The sequence below is a fragment of the Poecilia reticulata genome, chromosome 22 (assembly GCF_904066995.2).
Source record: "Poecilia reticulata chromosome 22, P_reticulata-male-v2, whole genome shotgun sequence".
In the NCBI taxonomy this organism is placed as follows: domain Eukaryota; kingdom Metazoa; phylum Chordata; class Actinopteri; order Cyprinodontiformes; family Poeciliidae; genus Poecilia; species Poecilia reticulata.
This window is the reverse complement of record NC_088851.1, coordinates 18,077,264-18,102,641: the sequence shown is the minus strand read 5'-3', so window position 1 is coordinate 18,102,641 and position 25,378 is coordinate 18,077,264. Positions and strand designations below refer to the sequence as shown.

General features: G+C 39.2%; 4 protein-coding genes across 10 annotated transcripts in view; 1 reads left to right on the top strand and 3 right to left on the bottom strand.

The window, feature by feature from the left end:
* LOC103458527 (formin) overlaps positions 1-5,085 on the top strand; it is a 66,219-nt gene extending 61,134 nt beyond the window's left edge. For 4 of the 6 annotated variants that reach the window (XM_008399416.3, XM_017302554.2, XM_008399420.3 and 1 more), the window contains 3 exons: positions 1,492-1,641; positions 3,473-3,554; positions 3,667-3,828. In XM_008399416.3, coding sequence (XP_008397638.1) covers positions 1,492-1,641; positions 3,473-3,554; positions 3,667-3,711 — 277 coding nt within the window. In that variant the 3' untranslated portion in view covers positions 3,712-3,828. The other 2 variants (XM_008399419.3, XM_008399418.3) reach the window with 2 other exon arrangements.
* A 1,523-nt stretch (positions 5,086-6,608) lies between these two features.
* grem1b (gremlin 1b) lies at positions 6,609-8,667 on the bottom strand. Its single transcript, XM_008399422.3, has 2 exons — positions 7,978-8,667; positions 6,609-7,715 (listed from the first exon to the last, which is right to left on the bottom strand). The coding sequence occupies exon 2, from the start codon at positions 7,711-7,713 to the stop codon at positions 7,165-7,167; it is 549 nt and encodes a 182-aa protein (XP_008397644.1). The 5' UTR covers positions 7,714-7,715; positions 7,978-8,667; the 3' UTR covers positions 6,609-7,164.
* A 2,937-nt stretch (positions 8,668-11,604) lies between these two features.
* On the bottom strand, positions 11,605-20,473 carry arhgap11a (Rho GTPase activating protein 11A). 2 transcript variants are annotated; one of them, XM_081603541.1, is made up of 12 exons: positions 19,705-20,473; positions 18,857-18,924; positions 18,651-18,747; positions 18,299-18,555; positions 17,989-18,152; positions 17,761-17,901; positions 16,963-17,037; positions 15,138-15,311; positions 14,924-15,056; positions 14,125-14,233; positions 13,200-13,314; positions 11,605-13,117 (listed from the first exon to the last, which is right to left on the bottom strand). In XM_081603541.1, the coding sequence occupies exons 1-12, from the start codon at positions 19,831-19,833 to the stop codon at positions 11,679-11,681; spliced, it is 2,901 nt and encodes a 966-aa protein (XP_081459667.1). In that variant the 5' UTR covers positions 19,834-20,473; the 3' UTR covers positions 11,605-11,678. The 2 variants fall into 2 exon arrangements, with proteins under 2 accessions (XP_081459667.1, XP_008397645.2); XM_008399423.3 differs by lacking the exon at positions 16,963-17,037 and having other exon boundaries at positions 19,705-20,461.
* An 834-nt stretch (positions 20,474-21,307) lies between these two features.
* actc1b (actin alpha cardiac muscle 1b) lies at positions 21,308-24,408 on the bottom strand. Its single transcript, XM_008399424.3, has 9 exons — positions 24,296-24,408; positions 23,200-23,349; positions 22,969-23,097; positions 22,654-22,764; positions 22,484-22,568; positions 22,188-22,349; positions 21,911-22,102; positions 21,641-21,822; positions 21,308-21,550 (listed from the first exon to the last, which is right to left on the bottom strand). Exons 2-9 carry the CDS (start codon positions 23,326-23,328, stop codon positions 21,407-21,409), a joined length of 1,134 nt encoding a protein of 377 aa, XP_008397646.1. The 5' UTR covers positions 23,329-23,349; positions 24,296-24,408; the 3' UTR covers positions 21,308-21,406.
* Between the last annotated feature and the right edge of the window lie 970 nt (positions 24,409-25,378).

Sequence of the window (25,378 nt, the reverse complement as noted above, 5' to 3'; positions counted from 1 at the left end):
GCCTCATGTGATGCTGAGGGCCTTGTGAGAACCTCAGATACAGTTACATTTGGCTTAATATCTGAAGCAGAGCCTATTGGTCTTGTGCCTTTTTGTGCTTCTCTGTCTCACTCAAATTATTGCCTGGCAGTTGGTATGCTTTTAAAGCATTGCATTGATTTTGCTTTTATGTGTTTACCTTCTGTGGTTCTTCTCTAACAACTTACTCCCTGAAGGCAGCGGCGGCCAATGCAATAATAGAGCTACCTTTCCTATCACTCATTTGTGGTCTTGGCAGGGTAGACATACTCTTTCAATCTCTTTTCCCCTGTGTTTTTTTCCCTTTTTTAAAAAAACAAAACATTCATGACTTCTTGTTGTGCTTACAGTAGTATCTACTCTTTCAAAGCTCTGATCTGGAAAATCTGGTTTTAGCTCATACTAACCCCTTTGACAGACTCTGGGTGTCTGGCCATGTGTCTGAGCTATAAATAATCTGTTGAATCTAAAATAAATGTACATTTGAAACATTTCTTGATGTATTGCCAAAACTCCTAGACGAAATCAGTCAAAATATGACCTCCAGCAATGCAGGATACATCTGGATCTTAGACCTGATCCAAGAATGACGTCAGTATCAGATCTTATACCAATATTGTATCGACTCGGGTTAATCTCTAGCACCTCCTCTACTCATGACACGACAGATTTAAGCTCACACACGTAAATGTAGTCATGCTTCATTCCAACATAATGGGGGGAAAAGCTTTCCCTCAAGCATAAAAAAAAATCAAAGCATTTTTTCATAAAAAAAAAAATTGGTATTAATTTTTTATGAGATACAGTATGTGTGTGAGTGAGTGGAGTCAATATCACACAGCTCTGCAGCAACAAAAACATATTATTTTAAAACGTCAACATTTTAAGCTGTCTTTAGCGTATTTTATAAGCAATTAGCATGCTTAACTTCTTACAAATTTCTGAAGTTGGAGTAATACCTTAATTGTAATATTTCTGAAATCTGCCAATGTTTCCCAATCCAGAATGTTCCACCACAAATCCTATCTGACTTCTCAAATAGACACAATGTAAAAAATTGGTATCAATGACTGTATAAAATGGCTGATATACAGTCATTTTCCTCTTGTATACTGAAGCTTAATTTCCTGTTGTGAATAAACAGCTAAAGAAAACTTTGATAAAAAAAAAAAAAAGCTTTCCGTTTTAGAAGCTTTTAACACTTTTTCTGCTTTCTCTAACTTTATTTTGAAACACCTGAAGCAAAGATCTTTTTTTCTCTCGGTAACAACCTCCACACCAAAGAGTGTTGCATTTAGCACAATATGGTTGTGTTGGTCATTGCAAATTTGCTGATCAATTTTTGTTTTGTTTGTTTTGACCAATGTAAAGTCATCCATTACCAGTCACTGTTCCATTTATTGTTGGGAAATCATGGGGTGCTTACCACAGAGTTCATCAGAGATCAAACCTCTGTTTTGTTTCCTCCTGCAGTTTCCAGCACGTGGTGAATTATTTTGGTATAAAGCCAAAGGCTGGTGACAAAGAAGTCACCCCAAATTTCATCTTCATGCTCTGGTACGAGTTCTGCAACGACTTCAAGAACTCCTGGATACGACAAAGCAAAACCATCTCCAAGGAGAGGTGAGTTTGATTTTTTTTTTTTTTTTTACCACTCATTTCCTGTGTGGTAAAAATGCGTGGCTGGGAGAGCAAGCGGTGCAGGAATTTTTCTCTGAAAGATCATACGAATTGACAGATTTAAAAAATTTCTCTCCTCTAAAATATCGAATTGAAATTACTCAGGTATTTCTTAGAATGTGAGTGGTGATATGCACTGATGCATCTGTAATTTATTGCACCTGCCATCGTAGATCTTCAGCTCATCTCAAATTAGCACAAAGCGATTGCAATTAAAGCATAGAGGGAAGCCATCAAAGAGGAGGCAGATGGGAGTAACTGAAGCCTTAGTCCTCTTTCTTGAGGACCAGGGTCTAAATTTATGATCTCTCCTCTGACCCGAGGCGTCATTTTGGGGGTTGGAGGTGAGGAGGGGGCATTCCACGGACAGACGGGAGACCCTCCTGGCTGCCGCCTGGCTTTACTGGCCCGTGGCCTTCAAAAAAGCTGCGCATCGAGGGAGGGACTGATGAACATGGTGACGATCCTGGGCCTCTAGCCCGAAGGCTCACAGACCCTTGTGAGCAGAGACAACTGGCAGCTTTTAAAGGGAAGCAGAGAATAAACACTGTCCAAACAGACTTTCAGGCTGTGGTTAAAGGCATCATGTTGAATCCTCCTCGTTCTCAGTGACATCAAGGAGATTTTCATTGCCACTCCCCCCTATCATGGATCCATGTGCTCCATCTTATTTGCTATCATGTATCACATTACTTACAGCTGAATGTGCTTATGGACAATTAACTTTATTTTAAATACTGTTTGCACAGTCATAAAAAACCAAGGGTTTTTTAAAGGCTTCCTCATTATCTCTGTCATTCTCAACAGCTTCTCACTTAAACAGGCTTTCACTGACCGCAAACACAGAACAGGATCTGTAACGCAGGCTTAGTCCTCGGGCATTTACCCGCATTGTGTTGCAAAGGTATTCACACTGGTTAAACCTTTTCCAATTGTGTTGCTGTAACAATTTTAATGTAGAGCTGCTGGGCGACATGAAAAAAATGTTTTCTTTCTTTGTTGAACGCTTTCGATAATTATCACAATATGGTTTAAAATCAAAAATAGTTTTTCTTTCAATACAGAGTGAAGTAATGAACGTCAATATTTACTTATATTTTTTTTCCAACAAATGTACATAAACTGAACTCTGAATTTCCTTAAGAATTTCAGGACTTCATAGATTAATAATGATTCTTTGTCAACTGACGATATACTAATGTACGCATCACGTTTGTAGTACTTTTTGAAAGTGCAAGTAGGTCACTTGTATGTCTTACTGAGCTTTGGAACCCAGATTTATTGTTGTTTAGTGAACTAAATGTTCTACTTTTATGGTAAATGCTCTGTACTGGTATAACACTTGATGTAGTTCAGAGAATCCAGTGGGTTTACACAGATTCATGACAAATGACCTAGTCAAAGTACAAAATATTGTGTTCGGCGGCTTGTTCAAGGATTAAGCTACTTTGCAAAAAAAGACTTGGAATCGCTGGATATGCGTGACAAGTATTTTAGATGTAGATTTTACATTTAGACAAGTATTTTAGATGTTTATTTATAAAGCATTGTGAAAAACATTTTACCTTTTCCTTCCAGTTCACAGTTATGGTCCACTTAATGTTTGTCACAAACAAAATGAAAGTAAAACACATAGAAGTTTTCCAATTGTGAAAAAGTTAAGGGGAAACATTGTTTTCCAAAGATCTTAATGACAGGCTTCTCTTCCATATGTCCTGTTTTAATCGAACTAAGAATTTATAATCATTGCATTTGTGTGTTTGTTTTTACGCAGGCTGAAGGAAGCTCAAGAAAACATCAAGAAAATCACAGCAGAAAAAAGAGTGGAAACCAAAAAGATTAATGCCAACAGTCTGGTAAGAAGTAATATTTATTCACCCTCAGTAATGGAGTTCCCTAAAAGCTGCCTCACTCTTAGGTCAACACTGAAATCAATACGCTTAATCTTTATGTTGTTGTTGCCAACAGAAAGAGAGGTTACGGCAGAAGGAAGCCAACGTGCCGTCCACCTGAAGGAAATGATGAGTGGCAAAGACAGAAGAAGAAAGATTGCAGTGAGGAAGCGTGCAGGCCCCACCCATTTTACCTTTACCACCTGCCTCACAATAACACAATAAAACCTGAGCAGATTTACTGTTGTATCTAACAGGACCCTCCACCCCATCCTTTACACGCCTTCCTACCTCCATGTTGAGCTTTTTTTTTCTTTTCTTTTTTTTTGCTCAACTCCTGCAGTGGGTATCCACAGGCAGCACCGGTGAAGTGATGGGACTCTTGGAAGCCAAAGGTTGACCTCATTCATCCGGCATGCCACGACCTCTGATTGCCCAGCTTGGGGTAGGTCTCTGGGGTTCACTGGGATTCTCAGCAAGCTCCACAAGCTTCCTCCTGGATCTACAGAAGCTGGGGATTGTCACTTTTCTAAATTTCACCTGACAGCTTACAGGAGAAACTGAAAATGCTCTGACAAATTCACAGTTTTTAAGCCCCTGGCGGTGTTGTAGGAACACATGCTGCTTCCTGTCTCTTGTCTTCTTAGAGGAAAATCCCTGTTGACAAAACAGATCTTTCATTCTCAGAGCAGGAAGTTAGCAGCGTCTTTTGCAGTATGTAATGTCTTTGCTTCACTCCGCCTCATTAAAAAAAAGAAAAAAAAACTTTTGCCAGCGCGTCATATTGTACGATCTGCAGGGACCGTGCATATTTTTGAGCAATACGATGAACGATCTACATTTTTTGGGCGCACAGATTGCCGTGTAGAAGTTGCGCACAAACGGTTTGCTTTTGTTGTGTGTTGCATTGCACCAGACTGAGCTCCACCGGGTGATGGCCAGAGGCGAACAACAGCTGGCAGCGAGTCTGGCGCAGAGCTTTGGCCTCCTAAAACAACACAAATCCATTAAACCACTAGAAGAACTCAACGTCACCTGGCTCTACGCTCACTTGTGACATAAAAAAAGAAATAAATCTATATTTCACTGTGCTCTGCACAGTTTTACGCACTTTCCCGCTTGCAGTAGCTGTACGCTGTAGCACCACCCTCTGCTATGATGCCTGTGTGCATTTTGTTCAGCCTGCTTGCACTCCTTTCTTTTGCACCTCTGTTACTATGCAAAAACATAGGATTATAAATTTAATGCCATTATGAAGTCATGTTAGTATAGAAGTTATATTTTAAAAATTGAGTATTAAAAATTAGTTGTATGTACAGATATCATGTAACCTTTTGTCCGTAAAGCAAAGTTTATTTATGTAAAGAAAAACCATTATTTCATGTAAAACAAAAGAAAACATCAGATTTATTACTTTTTGCAGTTTGTCTTCTCATTGTAACTTTGAGTTAAACGTTTCTTGACAAATTAGAAAAAATATATATTTTCACATGGATGCTACTTGTAAGTTGTGCATATTTGAAAAAAGAAAGTAAACTGAGCTGCCTTCTATGCTTAGCTTTGTGCTGCTCGGATTGTGTTTTGGAGACGGAACATGAGCTGTAATACCTCAGACGGACTTCCATTAATAGGATTCCCTGTTTACCCTCCGTACTTTCTTTTACAGGTGTCTTTTATTTGTATGGGGAATCTAAAGCCTTTAACATTTTCACGTTTCTTCAAGAGGCCAGGAAAATATAAATTAGCAGATGCTATATCAATTTGTCGTCAGGAGTTCCTTATGTAGGTATGTCGCCATTTTATAGAATTGTTTTAAATTTCAAAGATATACTTATAATGCCAAGTGAAACAGTTTGGGTATGGGTGTGTACTAATTGTTGAATTTTAAAGGCCTGTACTGTGTAGATGTCATACTTTGATTTGTTAGAAAGGTTTGGTCATTCTTAAAACTGCTGAGCAGTCAAATAAATTGATTGTGAGTCAGAATAAAGTCTGGCAGTAGAGCATTGTTTTTGACATTTAAAATGGCTCCTTGGAATCTGAAATAAAATTTTAAAAAATCATTTGAACAAGAAGATTTCTTTTTTTTCACAACTATGTTTTTGAAGCACAAACCTATTTGTATGAGGTCTTAATACAGTACATTAAAAAAATTTTCTTTGCTTCTGTTTTAGTTTTGGATCCTTTGAGGACAGCACAGCATATTGCAAATACAATATCAGCATATGCATAATTAATTTTTCAAAGGAATGCATTCTTTGTTACTCATCTGTCAAGGAAATGAGTAACATATTTATAATTCACACATCAATAAGATGGTATCTAAATGCAGAAGATGCCCAAGATGTAAAAATTAACACAAAGTGGTTAAAGAATTGGACAGATTTGTGGAAAATGTTGCAATATTTTAGAAGCTCAATGTTGCATCAAAGCACAAATCATCTCAAATAAATAAAAAACTGTAAATAACATGATCCTAGTGTTGAATTTGACAATAAAAATCCTAAAGTTTGTGTGGTTAGCAGATTTAGACAAATAACTCAAAAGAAATTGTGGATGCTTTGTAGAACTAAACTTTTGTTTTGATTGCATGAACCAATTAAAAATACAGTTTGTTAAATTTAAGCTTTTTAAAATGTACAAATGCAATCTTCACTTGTAAAATTGAATAACATACTTTTTGGTGCAGAAAGCTAATTTAAACCAGTAACTTTCATAAAAGTGACAAAGTTGCATTTTAGAAAAATAACTTTGCATCATCTGCTTGAAGCCACTGGAAACGTGCATAGTTAAAATACCAAAACTGATTGTCAGTTGCAAGAATTACAATGAGTTACAAATAATATGCAAGCTAGAACAGTATTTGTTTATTTAGTTTTAATAGATAATTTAATCAAACGGAATAAACAAACTGGTTAAATCAAAACGACTTTACATCTACATTTAAAACTATTTAGTCTCGATACTAAGCAAATACTATTTTTGTTTTTGTTTTCTTTTTTATAAAAATGAGTCTGCTTTACTTTGAAGACTTTTTAAATAGACTCCAGACATAAAAATGAAATATTTTACCAGTAAAGCTTCGAAATTCACAGAAATCAGTTAGGTTAACCTCAAAAGATTCTTGAAATGTCGAAATAAAAAAAAATAATATATCACATTGTCATTACAAAGATCCATTCATCAAACTCCACACAGTGGATACATCCAGTTCTACAAACACTATGCGTTAAATACAGGATTGGTTTGAGGAGAAAACAGTGATTTGAAAGTTGCAACATGATTTTTGGAGTCCTGTCTCATAAGGAAGCCGTGCGCAGGAAAAAAATAAAAGTAAACTGTGCCCGTTTGGAGTTAGCGTTTCCGTGCAGTGTTTTTTTTTGTTGTTTTTTTTTTAACTAACAAGGAGTAAAACATCTCTGCTCAATGTTGCGTGTCAGGTTTTTTTTTCTTTCTTTCTTTCTTTTTTGGTTGTGCAAGAGGAGAATATTACAAAACGTCCGTGTACATCTCCAGTTGGAGACAGGCGCTCGTTTTCTCTACCAACACCGTCTGCTGGATTACTGCAGCATGTTCAGTCCAGGTCTATGGAGATGCAGCGGCACTGCTTGACGCGCTGGATGCGCTTCTTCTTGGTGGGAGGCTGCTGGTCCGGACAGTTCAGGGTAAAAGTCATGGTGGTGAACCGCTTTGGTTTGCAAAACGAGCAGGACTGGAAGGCACCCTCCTCCCTGCGGATGTGCCTGGGGATGTAGAAGGAGTTGCACTGTCCGTAGCAGAAGCGGTTGATGATGGTGCGGCTGACGCAGCCCTCCTCGTGGATCGTCTGCTTGAGAGGCTGCGTTTTGCACCAGTCCCGTTTCAAATACTGGCGCTCCGTCACATGCAGAGCCTCCTGGCTGGACTCCAGCACCTCGTCGGCTGGTGAGGTTGAGCCCGGCCTCTGGCGGGACCTGGATCCCGACTGTGGCGGCTGCGGTTGCTGCTCCGATTCGTTTGGGTTATTTTTGTCAGGATGAGGAATGGCCCCTTGCGAGGCTCGGTTTCTTTTTGAATCCGCGGGAGATGACAGCAGTCCGATGATGAAAACCATACTGCATACAGTGTGCGCGGAGACGGCCATCCCTAGAGAGGATTAAAAAAAAACAAAAATAATAATTACGTTTTCATCTTTGGGAGAGTTCCGCACAAACCTCAAGGTTTTTACGCAGCGTAAATACGCACGGATAGAACTTTTTGTGTTTGAAAGTGCGTAAGAATAATCTTCTCACACATAAATGTCTGTTGAATTACCCAACCTAAATGTAAAACCCTGACCCGTTATCAGTCCAAGTATTCAGCAAACGTCTACTAATCTAAATAGTAGAGGTAGGCGATAGTGGCATACCTAGGCGATTCTCCAAATTCGTCAAGATTGATGATGCGATCCTGTGAGCCTTTCTTGCACCTACAGCGGTCGACTGGACTCTGATGGCACTCTGGATAACCGGGAGACAACGCGCTCCATAGACGGGGGCCAACGTGGGGGTTTAATACAAATTGCTTCAGCGCCGGACTGTCTCCCTTTTAAATGTCTGCCAGCTGAGATGTGCACAACAGTTATTGGCTAAGCGAGATGTGAAGAAAATTAAGTCAATCCGCCCCCTCAACACTTCCCTGAACCCTCTTCAAGAGAGCAGACAACCGAGGGGTACCGAGGACATGCAGGGAGGAGGATGAAGAGGAGGAGCAGAAATAAAGTAGGCTATGCTGAAGTGGAAAAAGTGAAAGGGGTCTTCTTTTGATAAACCATTATTGTGACATGCTGTAAGTTCCTATACTTGGTCATCATCAGGCCTATATTTCACCGCACCTGTAATTATATAGCTGAAAACTTCAAATGATTTTTTTTCTAGTCCTTAAATGGTGAAAAACGACTAAGACTGAATGATTTAGTCATTATATGAGCATTCAATGTTGAATAGTAAATTATATATTTTTAAATAGAATTAAATCAAATTATTAGTGTCATCTTCTAGTGTTCTGTAACTATTGCAATAAGGGTCAAAACAGTTGTCAAAAACTGATCTTAATACAAATGGAACCAACATTTTAACACTAACTTTAATAAATCAGAAACTAGTGTATATAAAAGTGAGAATTTTATTTTCACATGTGGAAAAATGATGAGACTCATGTAATTTAGTCACTGTAAGTTTAACGATTTCATGTTGAATCAAGGCAACAAGTGAACTGGACTGTTAAGTTTGGTCAAGTAGCCTAATATTTTGTATTGTGTTCTAGATAACCATACAGTCCATAGTTAGAGGTACTGTAGATCCTATTCTAGACCCTAGAAGATTGGAGCTCGTTAACAAAAAAAAAGTCAACATTTCTCAAACAGTGATGAAATTACAGCTGGTGTTAGACTTTTTGAGGCTAATTATTTGCAAGGTAGTACAGTGTTTGTTTATAATTGTCAAATACAAATGGCCATTCTAGATTTTGTTGTTTTTACAGTGGTCAGGATTTAAACACAGAAATATTCAAGGGAATTAAGAAATAATGGAAAGACTGGAGCACAGGGACTTGAGGAAAGAACGAAGGATGGATTGAAGTTAAGACTGAAAAAGAAAATATTTAAACAAAGATTCAGAAGGATGAAGGATAGGGGGATGGATGGAGTAGGGAAGAAAGGAATGAAGAGAGGACAAGTCAATACAGCATCTAGATGGTTTGACAGGGAATTAAATAGGCAATAAAGTCTGGAAATACAAATATTTCCCACTCTTACGCCAATACTTATCCAGCCCTGGAAAATATTTAATGAAATCTGATACTTTTCCAAACTGTGTAGGAACCCTGTAATTATATTTGAAAAGAATAGCAGACAACAGCGAACCAGAAAAATGTGCTGGTTGCTGTTTCACCTATCTAGGAAAACCAAACTTTTTGGGAATGTCAAAATAAATGTAAACATGTTCCAAGTGTAAAATACAGTTGCTCATTTCTTTTTCTTTTTTTTTTTACTTTACAACACTTTCAGCCCCAGAGTAGATAACTGGATGTGTAAAATATCAAAGGAAGCCACATTAGATTTTGAGGTTCAGTGAGAAATCTCTCTTGGACTGCATCGTTCAACCAATCATGCAGATCCAATGAATAAAGATCTTTTTGTTCACAGCAAATTTAATGGTGGTCCAGTTTCACTGTACAAAACTAGATGGGGTGATATGGTCTGTGAACATGCTGCTATTAATACCAGATAATGCTTCGCTCTACTTTCTTTTACACCTTGCAAACATTCATTTAAAAAAGTTTGTACACTACATGTGCTGCACTGTGGTGACACTCTTAATAGTAGCATTTTTAAATAGTTATGTAATGCTGATTAACTTGTTTTCATCCCTTTTTATTTTTGATTAATCTTAAACGTGTTTCAGCTCCAAGTTTATAAACCATTGAGGCTCACTTTATATATTCAATGACAAGGCTACCAGTCACCAGAATGTATTCATTTGTAGTTACTTTTAAAACTTAGCAATGTTACCAAAAAGTAGGGCATATATCACTGTGAGTGATTTAAAGGAAAAACAAAATGTCTAAAGTTGAAATAAACGGTTTACTGGCTAACAGTAAGTTTAATATTCAAGGCGGCCATATTTTTTTTAGGTCAGGATTAGTGTCTTTCCAAACAGCTTTGACTTCTATGGACTCTGACTTAATGTGAAAATGAAGCATACAATAAACTACATCCTTCAGCCAGTTACTGAGTGAGTGATGGTTTTCATTTTTGTTTACATTACCCAACCTGGAAATGCTCATGCCCTACTGTAATACTGTTTTCAAGACTGTAAAGTTGCTGCTACTTCAAACTCGTAGCATATCCAATTCTCACCATGCAGTTCAAATTTGATTTTCACAACCTGGCAACCATAAGAATCTCCTTCCCATATTTAAATGCCTGCATTTGTAAATCATTTAGTGAAGTTGATTTTTTTTTTTTTTTTTCAAAGTGTGTATTTTCAGAGAAGAAAAGCTAGTGCAACATCCCTCATCATAAAAACCCGTCATGCTTTATTAATCCAAACTAAACACATAAAGTGTTCTCTCATCACTGCAGCAACAGAAACTCTACCAGGAGACTATCCAAGTCTGATCCATCATGTTAAACACGAAAGGTATGCAAGCTTCTGTTAGACAAGGCAAAATAAATCTCTACAATCTTGTCAGATTAAAATGTAATGCGTCAGATATGATTCAAATATTTTATAACGCTCTTGATGCTTTATTTCAACTGCTCAGAATGTTGATATTACAGAGTCGGAGAGAAAAGTTTACGTTCTAACAAATCCTAGACTTCTTGTGACCTGAAAAGCATTCATCAAGACCTAAGAATATTTTTAATAAATCTAAATAAAACCGCTACAAAGAGTCTTTAAATCAAGATGATGCAGTCAGAACCGAGGCATGGATATTACTGACGTGGAGAACTAGCTACAGGACGCCCCCTTGTGGTTGCAGATTCACTTGATCCAATCACAAGAGGGATAAAGATTTCACTGCCAAATTCACAAAAGTATGAAGCCGTTTTTATTTGTCTGGAGCATTTCACGGTGCTGACAAAAAGCAAAGCAAAAAATAAAAAATACTAAAATAAAAATTGACCAAAACATAGATTTATAAACACTGCTAGGCTTTTTATCCCTCTATAAATTCATCAAAACAAGGGTTTCTTTCTCTTCTTTTAATGACAAGACATAATAAAAAGACATATTCAGCTATTTCTTTAGCTTCCTAAAAAACTAAGAGATCTCTCAAGGTTTTTAAATAAAAGCGTAACACCCATATCTCCATTCACACTGCCAGCTATCAACATTTTACATAATTTACCCTGCACTTTGTGAACTAAATGCTCAACATGCAACCATACAGAGCGATATGTCAAAATTTTACTTAAGGCACGTGGACGTCTCCCAATAGGCTCGTAAAACAACACAAACCTGCTGCAGCCAACATAAATTAGAGCATAAGGTAAACATGTCGAAATGTTTAATGTCTTGGGGTAAAGAAACCCACATAGCAAAACAAAAAGAAAAAGGCAGTCTCCTACAAGTCGACAGGTTTTGTAGCAGACAGAAGTTGGCCATGGTTGAGAGGGTTTCTTGGAGAACCTCTGTAATGGCTCATGTTCTCTACTGCAACCTGCTGCATAATGATCGGTTTCTGGGCAGCTGATGGATCAGACTCCACTTTGAGTTTTGGTTGAACTTTGTTGGTCATGTCGCCCAAGGCGCAGGGCTTGAGTTTTCGGGGCAAGGTGCCGAGTCTTTTCGGTGGGACAGGAGGGGGTTTCTTTGCGGGAGCCGTGCTGTTGGAGCGCCCTACTTGTGGCCGGAGCTGCGGATGAGGCGAAAGACCGCTCTCTAGACTCACAGCCTTTGTCACATGACCAGTCTGGCTAGCAGTGAGCTCTGGAAGCTTACCGGGTTTCCTGCTCTCTCCCGTTAGAGAGTTGATCCTACGTACAGTCAGTCGCACAGGGGTGCGCTGGAACTTCATGGGAGATCTTATTTGCTTGCTCTTTGAGCTTGAAGGAGAGTAAAGGGTGAGCTTGTTGAAGTGTTGAATGTGATCTAGAACCCGACGCTTTTGGGTCTGCCGGCCGTCTGGTGAGAGGGCCGGCTGGTGTTTGACTTTAGCTCCACTCTCCGGGGAAACATTTACCCCCTCATATGATTTGCTTAAGGTTTCAGTTTTGTTTGGCATATTGGGTTCATCATCGAGTGCAACACCCAGCTTGCATGGAGTGGATTGGAGCCCGGAAGAGACGGAGAGTGTGAAATGAGCAGGACTCTGCATGTCCAAAGCATCAATAAGCCTGCTGCAGTTCATCTGCTGTGGAACTCTCTCAACTGACCCCAACGTGGAATTGCTACAGCGACCAAAGGAAGGAGATAAACCTTTGCTGACTGCTGGACTACAGTGTGGACTAGAATCAAACACAACACTGTCGATATGCAAAGGAGTGAGCGCTTCAAAATTAAATCGACCAAAAGTAACATTTTGTTCATCAGCCTGAGCTGGTGGGCAGAAGGTATCAACTTCAAAGGCTGAGGTTGGAGTAGCAGGAACATTTGCTGATAATTTAATCCCACTTTCTCCAACTGAGCTGCTGCAGAAGCCCCGTTTGGAAGCCGGGAGGTCACTCTCCGGCTCTCTGACGTCGCTCTGGATATTTACACCTGGATCATTTTGTCTCAGCGGTTCAGCGACGAAGCGTGTGCTCTCCAGACTCTCTGAGCTGGAAGCGCAGCACAGCTTCTTGGGAAGAATGTTTGCCGGTGACAGCTTGGAAGCAACGATGGCTGGCTCAGACATGTAGCTACCCTTGAGGGCAGTGGTCAATGGAGTGTCTGTGAAAGACCCTCTGTCCAAAGCTTGTGTTCCCACAGGAGTTTCCACCATCCATGGAAAACTCCTGTGGGCACTCGAATCACACTGGGGGGTCAGCAAGTTATCCTCTGACTTGCTGATGTATTTTGAGCCTGAAAAAAAGAAGTAGAATTAATAGAACGCTACATTTAAAGGACATTTTTAACAATACATTGCATGCTTTCTGGTACTTACTCTTGGATTCAGTTTTTCTGGCCAGATTTGATGGGGTAAAGTCCATCTCCTTGTTGAAAATGAAACCGGTGGTGCTCTCCTGAGTGGCAAGACGCAAGCCGATGGACCCAGACCCCTTCATCAGCACCACAAAGGAGAAATGAAAGATGAAAGAGCCTTCAAGGAGGGTTAAGCTGAAAGCTAGTGTTTTGTTAAAAAGACCCAAAAGAGGTTGCCCAAGTTAAACATAATGTTAGAAAATAGCAGGTTTTAGGGTTAGTACTTTAGAGGAAGACAGAAATCACAGATATCTGAATTGATTTGATTGGCTTTTTATTATTGTAAGGATCTTAATACACATATAACTTTGCAACAATAGAATCGCACATAATATACAGCTCACCTAGAAAACTCAAACAATTTTGAGTATTTTCCCCCTACTCCATTTTAAAAAATCCCAGCAATATTTTTTATTTAAATCACAACTAAAAGTCACATTTGACCATTGATTAAGTTCATAATGAGTGTGACCAGATTCATTCCAAGGAATGCCAGGAAACAATAGGAAACCAGACACAAAATAAAAATTATGCACTGGTATTTTGTTGATATTAAAACCATAAATCTGAAGAACTATGCAATAGTGAGGAGAACGTGAAAAGCAGAAAACCAATATGAAGCAGCATCAATAATGCCATTCACCCACTGAGAATGTTATAGAAGATGCTACATATACATTTTTCTGCAAGTTAATCTTCAGAACATTTTAATAAGGTGCTAGTTGTATATGTGAAACAATTTTACAGCAATTTCACTGGGGCTGTAAAATTATTTTTTTTTTTAAATAGCTAAGTGAGGGACAGTGTGTGGCTATTTCAGGTAATTGGTCAAAATTTTTTCAATAAAATTTGTAAATGCTCGAGTTCTAGAGGGGCGCCAGACTTACAGAGTCTTTGTTGCTCTTCCCCAGACTGAAACGCTGGCGCAGAGATTTGAGTGGAGCTTCTTTTTTGGTGACTTTAGGAGAGAAGCAGCCAGCTCTTCCAGATTCAACCCTGAGAGGGAAACAGATTGAAACATCCGTGAGGAACATAAACCGGCGCTTAAGTACAGAGACAAGAAAAATAGATTAAATCCATTTCCTGTGTACCCACTGCAGTCAAATGTAATTGATTAGGTTATTAAGTAGAATTTCACAGAAATTTAAGATCTGCTTATCAAAAGAAATATGTAAGATATTCAACAAGAACAAAAAAAAAACAGCAGTAATGAACTTACAGAGAGAGAAATACTTGTGGTAGGATAAATGGTAGACAATTTGGATTTGATTTGTGAAAATCTGTAAACTCAAGCTGGAAGATTTAGGGTTATTTTCTTATTCAGTAGCACATGCACATTAGAGTTCAGTTGTGACAAAAAAACAAACAAAAAAAAAACAGACCTATAGCCACTGCTACATCCAGACAAATGTTTCCTACACAGAGAGAGATCAAACATTGGTGTGGATGTGAGTTTTTTAGTCATTTATTGATAAATATAAATACTGCACAGTTTGAACACAAGAGCACTGAGCTCAGCCTTGATGTGTTTTTTTTTCTATTTTCCCCAGTAGAGGAAGTGGGAGGGAGGTACTGGAAAAAAAACAACTACAAAACTACTTGCAATCAGTGCAAGTTAGTAAAAGCCTAATAATGAATCTATTTCGAAATAAAAATGCAGACAAAAGAAACAGTTTTGTTACCTACCTGTTGACAATATGCCTGTGGCCAAATCGTTTACTCTTCCTTCTTGCAGAGGTAGATGGTTGCCTTTTCGTCCTCCCTGCCGGCGAGAAGGTATTTTGGGACGAATCCTCCAGAAGACCTGAAGCGCTGCAGGCTAGAAAGCATGCAAGAAACATTTAATCTCAACTATAACCGACAGGTGCAGCAAAAGAGTTGGACAAGCTTTCAACAGTACCTGAACCAGGAGTGGAGGTCCCGCTGAACAAAGAGCTGGGGAGAAGTTCAAACCCAAGGTTCTTTTTGATAGATCTACGCTTCTTGTTTGAAAATCCGAATGAGTTACGAGGTTCCAGTGGAAGTTTTCTCTTTGAGGACGGTGTTGCTATCACAGGTGTTGTAGAAGAAAACACTGGAAAACATGGCCAACTTTAGATAAGGATGTATTCAAATAAGAAGTTGCTGCAATAATAAAAAACACTAAATTATTTTGAACCAAAGCAAAGATGATCAGCCAGCAGACATTTGTAGGCGGTTATATGCAAATAACACGAGCAGGCAAAAAAATTAAAAATTAAAAATAAAGCCAGCAAGCCGGGCATTTCCAAAATTTTCAGATGATGGGTGCTACACAAGCTGATTTGAAAAAGATTTTTGTGAGGAAAAAATAAATAAATAAAACAGAGCATTAGAGGTGTGCCGATCGATCGGTCACCAATCATAATCGGCCGATTTCCGTGAAAAAGTGCATGATCGGTGATCGGCGATCATTGGCTCTTGTTGCCGATACCGATCACCTGCATCTCATTTCGCAGCCTGCCTGTGCAGCTGGTCTCCTCTTTCCTTCACTCTGCGCAAACGCGCAGCAACAAATCCTAAGCGATGTGGAACTATAACGCACTGAGTGAATGGGGAAGTTTGCGTGTTGAGGCGGAAAATTGAAGCAGGTCAAAATGCATCAACACAACAAAGACATACAACAAAGACATACAAACAATGCCATTCTTGACGGAGTTTGGCTACATCGAGGCTCACTGCAGTAAAAAAAGACATATGGAGGATCAGAGAGCAGGTAAAGCAGCGCACAGCTACAAACACTCACCCGGATTAGCATGACGGTCAGAAAGCTAAACAAATAACCCGCAAAATTATTTAAGTCTTCGAGCTGCGATGTAAGACGCTGGTTCTGCTCTCGCTGTTGAACCGCTGCTACGCGCTACAGGTAGTAATATTTGAAAAATGGAGCACTGCTTCTGCTCCACCTGGTAGTGACTCTCACACCGAACCTCTGTTTAAAGCTGCAGCATCTAACCTAAAAAAATACATTTTACATACGTATTAAAACTTTCGCTGTCCTAACATGAAACAGATAATCTCTAAAAAAAATAATCGATCTCCTCCCTGCTCTGCATAATTACTCCGCTCAGTCAGAAACAGCCACTCAGAACTAGCAGTAATCAGCTAGCCGCCATGCTATCAGGAAGTTTTCATTCAGTAACTCTGGATTGTTTATTGTAATGGAACCTGTATTTGCCTTTGAATGTTAAGTTTTATACTTGAATTTTTTTGGCAATGTTGGGAGGTTTTATTTTGGCTCTTTGCATTATTTAGCCTCTTCAGAGCCTCGATATGTTATCAGTCTGTTAAAGATAGTGGCAGTACAATTTGCAGAATGCCTGTTTTGTTTTGTTTTCTTCTTTGAAAAAGTTATTAAAAACAAGTTTTTGTCTAAATTAAGGTGAATTCATGGTTCCTTTTTCCACATAATGTAACCGGTAGTGTTTATGTTAAAAAAAAATAAAATAAATAATTATGCGATCGGTATCGGTGATCGGTATCAGTGATCGGCCCTCATGGGTGATCGGCATCAGTATCGGCAGGAAAAGACCTGATCGGCACATCTCTACAGAGCATTATATTTCATGAGGGAAAAAAACCCAAAACATTAATTCCAGTTTCAAGAAGACAAAAGTTGCCATCTGATTTGCACAGGAGATAGATTATTTCAGCATCTTCATGCTTTCTGATGCAAATCTCATCTCGTGTGACACAACTGTACCTACCAAGACCTTCTGGCTGGCTGATATTTGTGGGAGTTCTATTAGTTTTTATCTTACTCAGTGCACCACAGACCATATCTGAAACATGAGACAAACCCGGCCAAATAAACAGGATTTTCTTAGGAAAACACTGGCAGCTTTACACAAAATGTTCTACATTAACAGTTCTTCTGAGTCAGATTTCCAGAGTTTTTAGCCTATTTAAGGTACCCTATGTCATGAAGCATATTTATGAATTAAAGGCCGTTATTAATGCCTGGATGGACAAATGAATGAAGAAACAGGTGGACAGATAAGGAATAAAAATGAGTGGATAGTTGAACAGACACCAGAACTGTGGACAGGGACAATAGGATGCATACCTACATGGATTGACAAACAAATGGACAGGCAGCAAATGAAAGCATAGACAAATGGGCGTGACAAAAGGATAACAAAAGAATGGGCAGGTGGACAAAAGAACTGAGGGACAAACAGGAGGACAGATACCTGACAGACAAAAGGATAGACTGAAAGATAAATGGTTGGATTCATAGAACTTTTAGATGTTGTGAAACGGACTAAAGTCTGAAAAGATATATTTTTCTAGATCCATTTCCTTTTCATCATAATTATGCAGACCCACAAAATATAAAAATAAAATATAATTTTCCAGAATTTCCTAGACAAGATAAGAATCTTATTAACACCCAATTATGGTCAACTAGAGTTCAAAGCTACATTTCAGTTGCTGGTTTCCCTAAGTATTTCAAGTTCTCATTTAAAGATGCCCATAATACAACTTTAACCGAAGAGTTTTACCTCCAAAGCTGCGTCTGTTTTTCTTCTTTATCCCCGAGTTTAAGTTCACCTCTTCTAGTTCTTCCTGAGAGGGCGATCGAGCCCCTGGCTCACGACCCATCATGGCAGGAACTTTCTCTTGAAGAAACTGAGGAAGGACACCTGAAATACATAAGTTAAGCATTTAATATGAGAAAACAAATTCTAAAGCTAAAAGAAGAAGTCCAGGCATAGTGTCTCAAGTCATACCGAAGTTTTGGGCATTCTCTATAAAGCAGTGCACAATGGCTGCCTGTAATTTAAGACGCTTCTCCGTGTTGGCGTTCATCTTCTCTGTTCCGTCTCCAGAGTGAAGGAGGTTTGGGGCCAGAATCACAGATAAGTTACCGCTATCCATTTTGTTCTCTGCACTTCTATAATCCGAAAAGGAAATACAATACATTTATGAATGTCCTTTTCTTCTTCTAAAAAAAAAATCTCTGTATCAAGACACAAAACTTCCACTGAAGATGAGAGGAAAACTGTATAAACAAACTTCAGCTATAAGTAGTTACAATACCTCTGGGATACACTGTGAAGGAAGTCGAAAAAGTGACGCAGTACACAAGTGTTTTTGTCTGGCAGCACACAAGACAGCAGCATGGTGGCAGAGGTCCTCTCCTCCGCAGAGGGCAGCTGCTGGACCTTGAGAAAGGCATCCTGCAGCTCTGTGGGCAGAATGGGCTCTGGGAGCTCCCTGAAGAACTGCTTCACCAAGCCTGCGACGTCACAGGGACGAGCTGTTGGCAGACAGTCTTCTCCTGCATCGAGTTTAGCCTGGAGAAACAAAACACATTTTTGTTATGAAATGCAGTTCCCAAAGAATTTAAACGGTGACTCTGCAAAAGAAAACAAGGTCAGCCATCACTCACCCTGAGTTCTTTCAGGCGTACAACAGAACCCGATTTCCTGAACAGGCCTTCTGTTTCAACATGTGCAAGCAGTTTTATGCAAGCATCAACCAGAAACCTGCAAAGATGGTGGGGAAAAAAAATCATTTGTAAAATACTTGCATGACATCAAGTTCCAACATGCAAAAAGCAAGCTGGATTCAAATATAATTGGTGAGCTTTCTTACCTTGGCACACGTCCACATTCCATATCGTAGCATGGCAAGCTGTCCAGCGGTACACCAAAAACTTTTTGCTTTGGAAATTATTAAAAGAAATAATAATTAATACTTATCCAGTTCTTAGATTTAAATAAAAAATGGTTTCATCAACATTAATACATAGCTTCACACAAATTAGAAACTCTGGCAACTTCTTTGCTGTCTGATTAGAAGGACTTTGGAACAGTATGACTGAAAATATTTGCAATTCCACATCCCGACTGCCTAGCCTGCTAGTAATTCATACCATAGTTCAAAATTAAGTCCTCAACTGCTTTCTGATTAAACTACTGACTGCTTGAAATAATCGAAGCAGCTTTTGCCTATTTGTATTATAAAATGCTGAAATGTCATGATCCTCATTTTTAAGCTGCTGATTCTGCACCTTAGGGACATTTTGTAAATGTTAACAGGCGTTGCAAAAGTGTTGCAACCCTGAAAGTCAGTTTCGAAAAAGTAGGTCATGTGGTAATGACCATTTCATTTTTATAAATGTGTATCAGAATTTTCCCATTTCCATTCGGGTTGTTGTTAAATTTAGATTTATATTGTTGGTTACTGTGCAAATAATCACAGGCAGAACCACACAAATGATCAACAGTGACTGACGTAAGAAAACATTTGCTTGTCTCTCATAAGGATAAGCTACCTGAATGCTAATCGACTGCAAACAAAGGAATAATGAAAGTTGATGGCGGTGTTTTGTTCATTCTTGATCTAAAGTTACCATAATTGTTTGTCAAGTGGGAAAAATCCACAGCTACTGCAAGCACAAGACAAATATGGTAATGTTGATTAAATGTCTTTAAACTTACCAAATGGCTGGCTGTTGTCTTGCAGCTGGTTGCTTTGTTTTTGTTCCAGTTCTTTATCTTTATCCCATAAACAGTGCGGAGGTGCTGAACAGCCGCTAAACGCATCACATTTTTCTCCATGACGTTCATGTTTTAAAGTAATTCCTTCGAAGAATTGTACTATTAATGCTCTCTGACACTATTCCCTTTCACCACCGTTAATGAACAAGGTACACGGGAAACAGTTCTGCCTAAAACCCAGCCCTGTCTTAATTCAATCACTTTTCTCAAATCTCTAAATCATTTTCTCGAGGCACCTATTAATACTACTAACGGTCTAACAGTTCAACAAAACAGAAGCGTCACTGTCCAGGTATCACGACAGTGAAATATACACAGTAAGCAGCCTCTCCAAAGGCTAGCTTCGTGTGTTGCAGTCATCAAGTTAGCAAGCAAACATTAGCAACATAGCTTAGCAGTCATGTTAGTTTGTAAACAAACAAAAAAACGAAAGAGCTTCTCGTTTCCATCCGACCTCAAGTTGTCCACTATGTTTTCTCAATCAGTAAGCGAAGTACATTCCACTTATTTAAGCCTTCCACAAGTTTACTGCATAGTGCTGTCGTCCCCTCAACAATCGGTTGCGAAGCTGGCTACCTATTTCCGGAGTACTTTCAAACAGCGGCGCTCCCTGTGCTCTATGTTCTGATTGGACGGACACGATTCGAATAACATTTCCCTCGGGGTGTGTGTTTTATCATGCAGCGTCTCCCGGACTGGGCGGTGCACGAGGACAGTTCTGCTAGAGAAGTTTCTCCGGTTTACTGTGTAATTAAAACAAGGGGAAATTTTTACACGGAACTAAAACATCATTTGCTGATCAAAATATGCATTAAGACATGGATTTCAATGCCTTACTAGCTTGCTTTTACGTATACGTATCCCACTTCCCACTCACAGACTTTGAGCGGGAGCCCCAGGCGCTCAGGCGGACCTCGGAGCACAAGAGGAGCAGCAGGAGTTGCTGCTCCTCTTATGCTCAAATGGTAAGCTTGTATAAACCATAATCACCTTTGAAACACTTTCCCAAAACTGAATGTTATGTTTTGTTGTTATAACATATTTCTGTTTTCTAGTTACAAACCAATAACAAAATAATACAAAAATGATAAATGATCCAGAAACTGACATACAAAATAGATTTATATTATTTAGGGACTGGTTTAATAAAGTCAGAGCACATTTGAGGCTTTTCATTTCTAAAGGTTTAAGAGGTTAAAGAGGATTCAAAGGATAGACTAGAAATCAGTGTCAAAAACAGGGTGGCTGGCCAACTCCTCACCACTTTCATTCTACCATCACTCTGCATTAATATAAAATTAAAAAATACTAACAGATAGCATCCTCCTGGTCCATACATCTTGGTAGTCTTCCAAATACCACTAAGATGTAATGACATTTGTGTCTGTAACCTGAAAAAATACACAAAAACATTCATGTGGAATAAAAAGTTTTGTGAAGCACTGCATATTGTGCATCAGCAAAAAAAAAGCCAGACTAGGCCTGGTCCATTATTGTGTTTTGTTTCATGTTGGATTCTTGGCTAGTGATTGCATTGTTCAGGTACTCTTTCAAAGGCTTATATTTATTACAACATTGCATAAACAGGTATATACAACACAAAGATGTACAAGTGTATCAATGGAAACTGGTGACTGCTGGTTTAGAAGCATTTCCTGTGGACAATAGAGGGGCCGGCTTCATCGTATTCCTGTTTGCTGATCCACATCTGCTGGAAAGTGGATAAGGAAGCCAGGATGGAGCCACCAATCCACACAGAGTACTTCCTCTCAGGTGGAGCAATGATCTAGGTAGGATATGAGCAAGTTTTGATTTTTATGAAAGGTGAAATTCCACTATCAGAGTTTGCCAACTTGTAAACCTTTATATTTCTCACCTTGATCTTCATGGTGCTTGGGGCCAGGGCTGTGATCTCCTTCTGCATACGGTCAGCAATACCAGGATACATTGTAGTCCCACCAGACAGCACATTGTTGGCGTACAGGTCCTTACGGATGTCAATGTCACATTTCATGATGCTGTTGTATGCAGTTTCATGAATTCCAGCAGACTCCATACCTATTGGAAAACAAGCAGATTTTAATAAATTACTAAGGAAAATACTAGATTGAAGTAAAAAGCATCTATCAGGGGCATGTAAACTCACCAATAAAAGAAGGCTGGAAGAGTGTCTCTGGGCAACGGAAACGTTCATTACCAATGGTAATGACCTGACCATCGGGCAGTTCATAGCTCTTTTCCAGCGAGGAAGAGGAGGCAGCAGTGGCCATCTCATTCTCGAAGTCAAGAGCCACATAGCACAGCTTCTCCTTAATGTCTCTCACAATCTCACGCTCAGCTAAGAGATAAAAAGTTTGAGCAGTGAGGAAAAGACAATCAGTCTCTCTAACAAATGCATAAAACAACGCCTGATATCCCCCTACCAGTTGTGACAAAGGAGTAGCCACGCTCAGTCAGGATCTTCATCAGGTAGTCGGTCAAGTCACGACCAGCCAGATCAAGACGCATTATGGCATGTGGCAAAGCGTAGCCCTCATAGATCGGGACGTTGTGGGTAACACCGTCTCCAGAGTCCAGTACGATACCTTAAGCAAGACCAGAAAAGCAAAAGTTAGTGAAGTATGCTTACTTGCAAGGATGATGGCAGTAAATTGTAGTTTTAATTAATTAAAACTCACATCGTACAGAAATCCTGGAAAATAAGAAAAAAATTACTAACCAGTGGTACGACCTGAAGCATACAAAGAGAGCACAGCCTGGATGGCCACATACATGGCAGGAACGTTGAAGGTCTCAAACATAATCTGAAAAGAAAAAGTGATCAGAATAAAAATAAGTCTCAACTTGAGGAATGCTGTGACTGAAATGTTTGGACAGAACTCCAGTCACCTGAGTCATCTTCTCCCTGTTGGCCTTGGGGTTCAGCGGGGCCTCAGTGAGGAGGGTAGGGTGTTCCTCTGGAGCTACACGCAGTTCATTGTAAAAAGTGTGATGCCAGATCTGACAGAAAGAAAAAGAAAAGCAGATGACATGAAGTCAGGAACAACTGCTGGCTGGATAAACACCAGACTGGGAGGATGAGGTGAAATCTAAAAATAAAGCCACTTGTTGTGATTGTGGCAGATGAGGTTGTAAATTCTAAAGACTGTAAGAGCGTCAGCTGTTGTGAAGAATTTAAGAAAGTCTCTTTGTTAACACACACACCTTCTCCATGTCATCCCAGTTGGTGATGATACCATGTTCAATAGGGTACTTTAGAGTCAGAATACCCCTTTTGCTCTGGGCCTCATCGCCAACATAGCTGTCCTTCTGACCCATGCCCACCATCACACCCTGAGAGGAAAGAAGAGATATGTTTTCACAATCATATCCAAGAATAGATTTTTAATTAATGATTTTTATTTTTTTTCAAGATGGCCTTCATCTTCACTCTACCTGGTGGCGGGGTCTTCCAACGATGGAAGGGAAGACAGCTCGGGGAGCATCATCTCCAGCGAATCCAGCCTTAACCAAGCCAGAGCCATTGTCGCACACAAGCGCAGTAGTCTCATCATCGTCGCACATGATTACAGTTTATCTGGTGGTCTATAATTCAAGTATGAAAGATTGAAAGGAAATTGAAGGGGATGTTATTAAAAACAAAGCTGTTTCTATTTTATTAATACCATTGAGAAGAATTTGTCTAGTGCTGAAGTGTACCTTCATGCAGATAAAACTACTATTCTTCTACTACTAGCTACTACTCTGACCATTTGAGTGAATAAACTCAATACGAGTTTTTATAATTATTATGCACTGACTGTGCCTGAAGACGTGAGATATGATGCCTGCCAGTGCAATCTGATAACTGTAAGGTGTTAATAATTGCTAACACAACTCACATCAACAGAAGCAACCAATGAAGTGTTAATTAATGTGCTATTTTAGAACTAGATTTGTCATGAATCTCTGATAACATATCTCCCCAGCCACGATAATCTCTGGAAGCTGCTCAGATTACACCAAAGAGGGGCATAAAAGAGAGACCTGGGATCTATTTTAGGTTCTGTGCCCCCCCACGCACCCCTTTCCGCCCCCCTCCACTGTGCTAAATGGAGTGAAACAAGTGACACATGGATCTCCAGCTATGCCAGATCAGAAGTGGCTGGACTGTGACACTTTTGTCTTACTGCTTCACAACATGCCTCAGATGCCCATTACATTCATTCACTTGAACCTTGAGATAATTCCTGATTATTCTCATATATTCTGCACTATTCCAGGTATTTTAACCACATAAAGTTAGTGTTTACTTTCAAAAGGGCACTTTTAATAAAAGAAAATAGCCTAAGGTATTTCAGCATCACTTTGCAATTCACCTCTAATAACCAGGAGTTTTAGTTTTAAATATATCTGCAATTCATTTGATTATTAATGAAGTCAGTCATTACTTAATTAATTATTCAAACCTATAGAAGTGGACTAAAAACATAAGATTCTACCTACAATTATTGTTTGAGAATCAGAAAGACAGTGTGTGCCTTGTACTTACCAAGGTGCACTGGCAGACAGATGCTTCCACTGGGACGAGGTTTCATGGTATGGAGTATCCCTTATATAGCCCCCACAGTGGATCCAGGAATCAAGGGGGGTTGTACCCAGGCTTTAAACAAGCCCAAATAAGAACTTCCAGCACACCAGCAAGCCTCAGGAAAAGTGTCTTTAACTTATATGGATGGGCTTAGCTTTTCATAATAAAATCACAGAACCACTGGAATGTCTTACAAATATAAAATGTGAAAAGAGTTAGAAGTCAATGGATTGCTATGTGACACATGTTAAAAATCAGTCAAGTGACTTTGAGCTTTGCTCTAATTGTATATGCATTGTTATTATTTAAATAAAATTGACCTATTTAATAATCATATTTTAATTGCTATTTCAATGTGCATAAGGCATAACCCCTACATGTATCATGTATAACACCAAAAAAGCCCACTAATCGGACTCAGTAAATGCACCGTCACTGGTGTCTTGATAAGGCGATGAGAACATTGTAAACCATCTCAGTGTGTGGAACAGCTGATGGTAACACCAGCTGGGCTCTGTGTGTCTTATCTGACTGTCTGAGTGGGGCTCGTTTCTGATTGGCTCAGACGTTTCCTTGTAGGGTGATTGGAAGTGCCAGAGTCATTTATGAGCAGGCAGCGAGTTTGAAAAGAGCAGCTCCATATTTGTGAAACCCGCAAGTTGAAAAATATTTTTGTGGCGTGTTCAGTGCCATATGAGGGAATGTTGTCACTTGCAGGAAATATGCTAATATTTGAATTCTTATTTAGAATACCATTATTCCATGGGCAAATGTTATAAAATATAGCAATTTATAATTGTTACACATTACACACATACACAAATATGAAGAAGTTAATTTGCTAGAAAATGTAAAAAAAAAAGGTAACTTTTGTCGTTAACAGAAAGCTGCTCTATTTAATCACTGGGATTTCACAGCACAGCATAGTATAGCATAGAAAGTGCAGCCTTTTATCAGTGCTTCTGTTTCTTTTTTTCTGTGCCTGTTCACACCCAGTTGATCGTGGCAGATGGCCGCTCCCACTGAGCCAGGTTCTGCTCAAGG

What these genes read in the sequence shown, in the direction of transcription:
- grem1b (XM_008399422.3), bottom strand. Translation starts at nt 7,713, where the DNA reads ATGGCCGTCTCCGCGCACACTGTATGCAGTATGGTTTTCATCATCGGA.
- arhgap11a (XM_081603541.1), bottom strand. Translation starts at nt 19,833, where the DNA reads ATGAACGTCATGGAGAAAAATGTGATGCGTTTAGCGGCTGTTCAGCAC. An exon ending in CTTCACAGTGTATCCCAGAG is followed by an intron (nt 18,153 to 18,298) that starts GTATTGTAACTA and finishes TTCGGATTATAG; the next exon opens with AAGTGCAGAGAACAAAATGG. An exon ending in GGAAGAGCAACAAAGACTCT is followed by an intron (nt 13,315 to 14,124) that starts GTAAGTCTGGCG and finishes GTGCTGATGAAG; the next exon opens with GGGTCTGGGTCCATCGGCTT.
- actc1b (XM_008399424.3), bottom strand. Translation starts at nt 23,328, where the DNA reads ATGTGCGACGATGATGAGACTACTGCGCTTGTGTGCGACAATGGCTCT. An exon ending in ACTGGGATGACATGGAGAAG is followed by an intron (nt 22,765 to 22,968) that starts GTGTGTGTGTTA and finishes TCTTTCTGTCAG; the next exon opens with ATCTGGCATCACACTTTTTA. An exon ending in CTACTCCTTTGTCACAACTG is followed by an intron (nt 22,103 to 22,187) that starts GTAGGGGGATAT and finishes TTTATCTCTTAG; the next exon opens with CTGAGCGTGAGATTGTGAGA.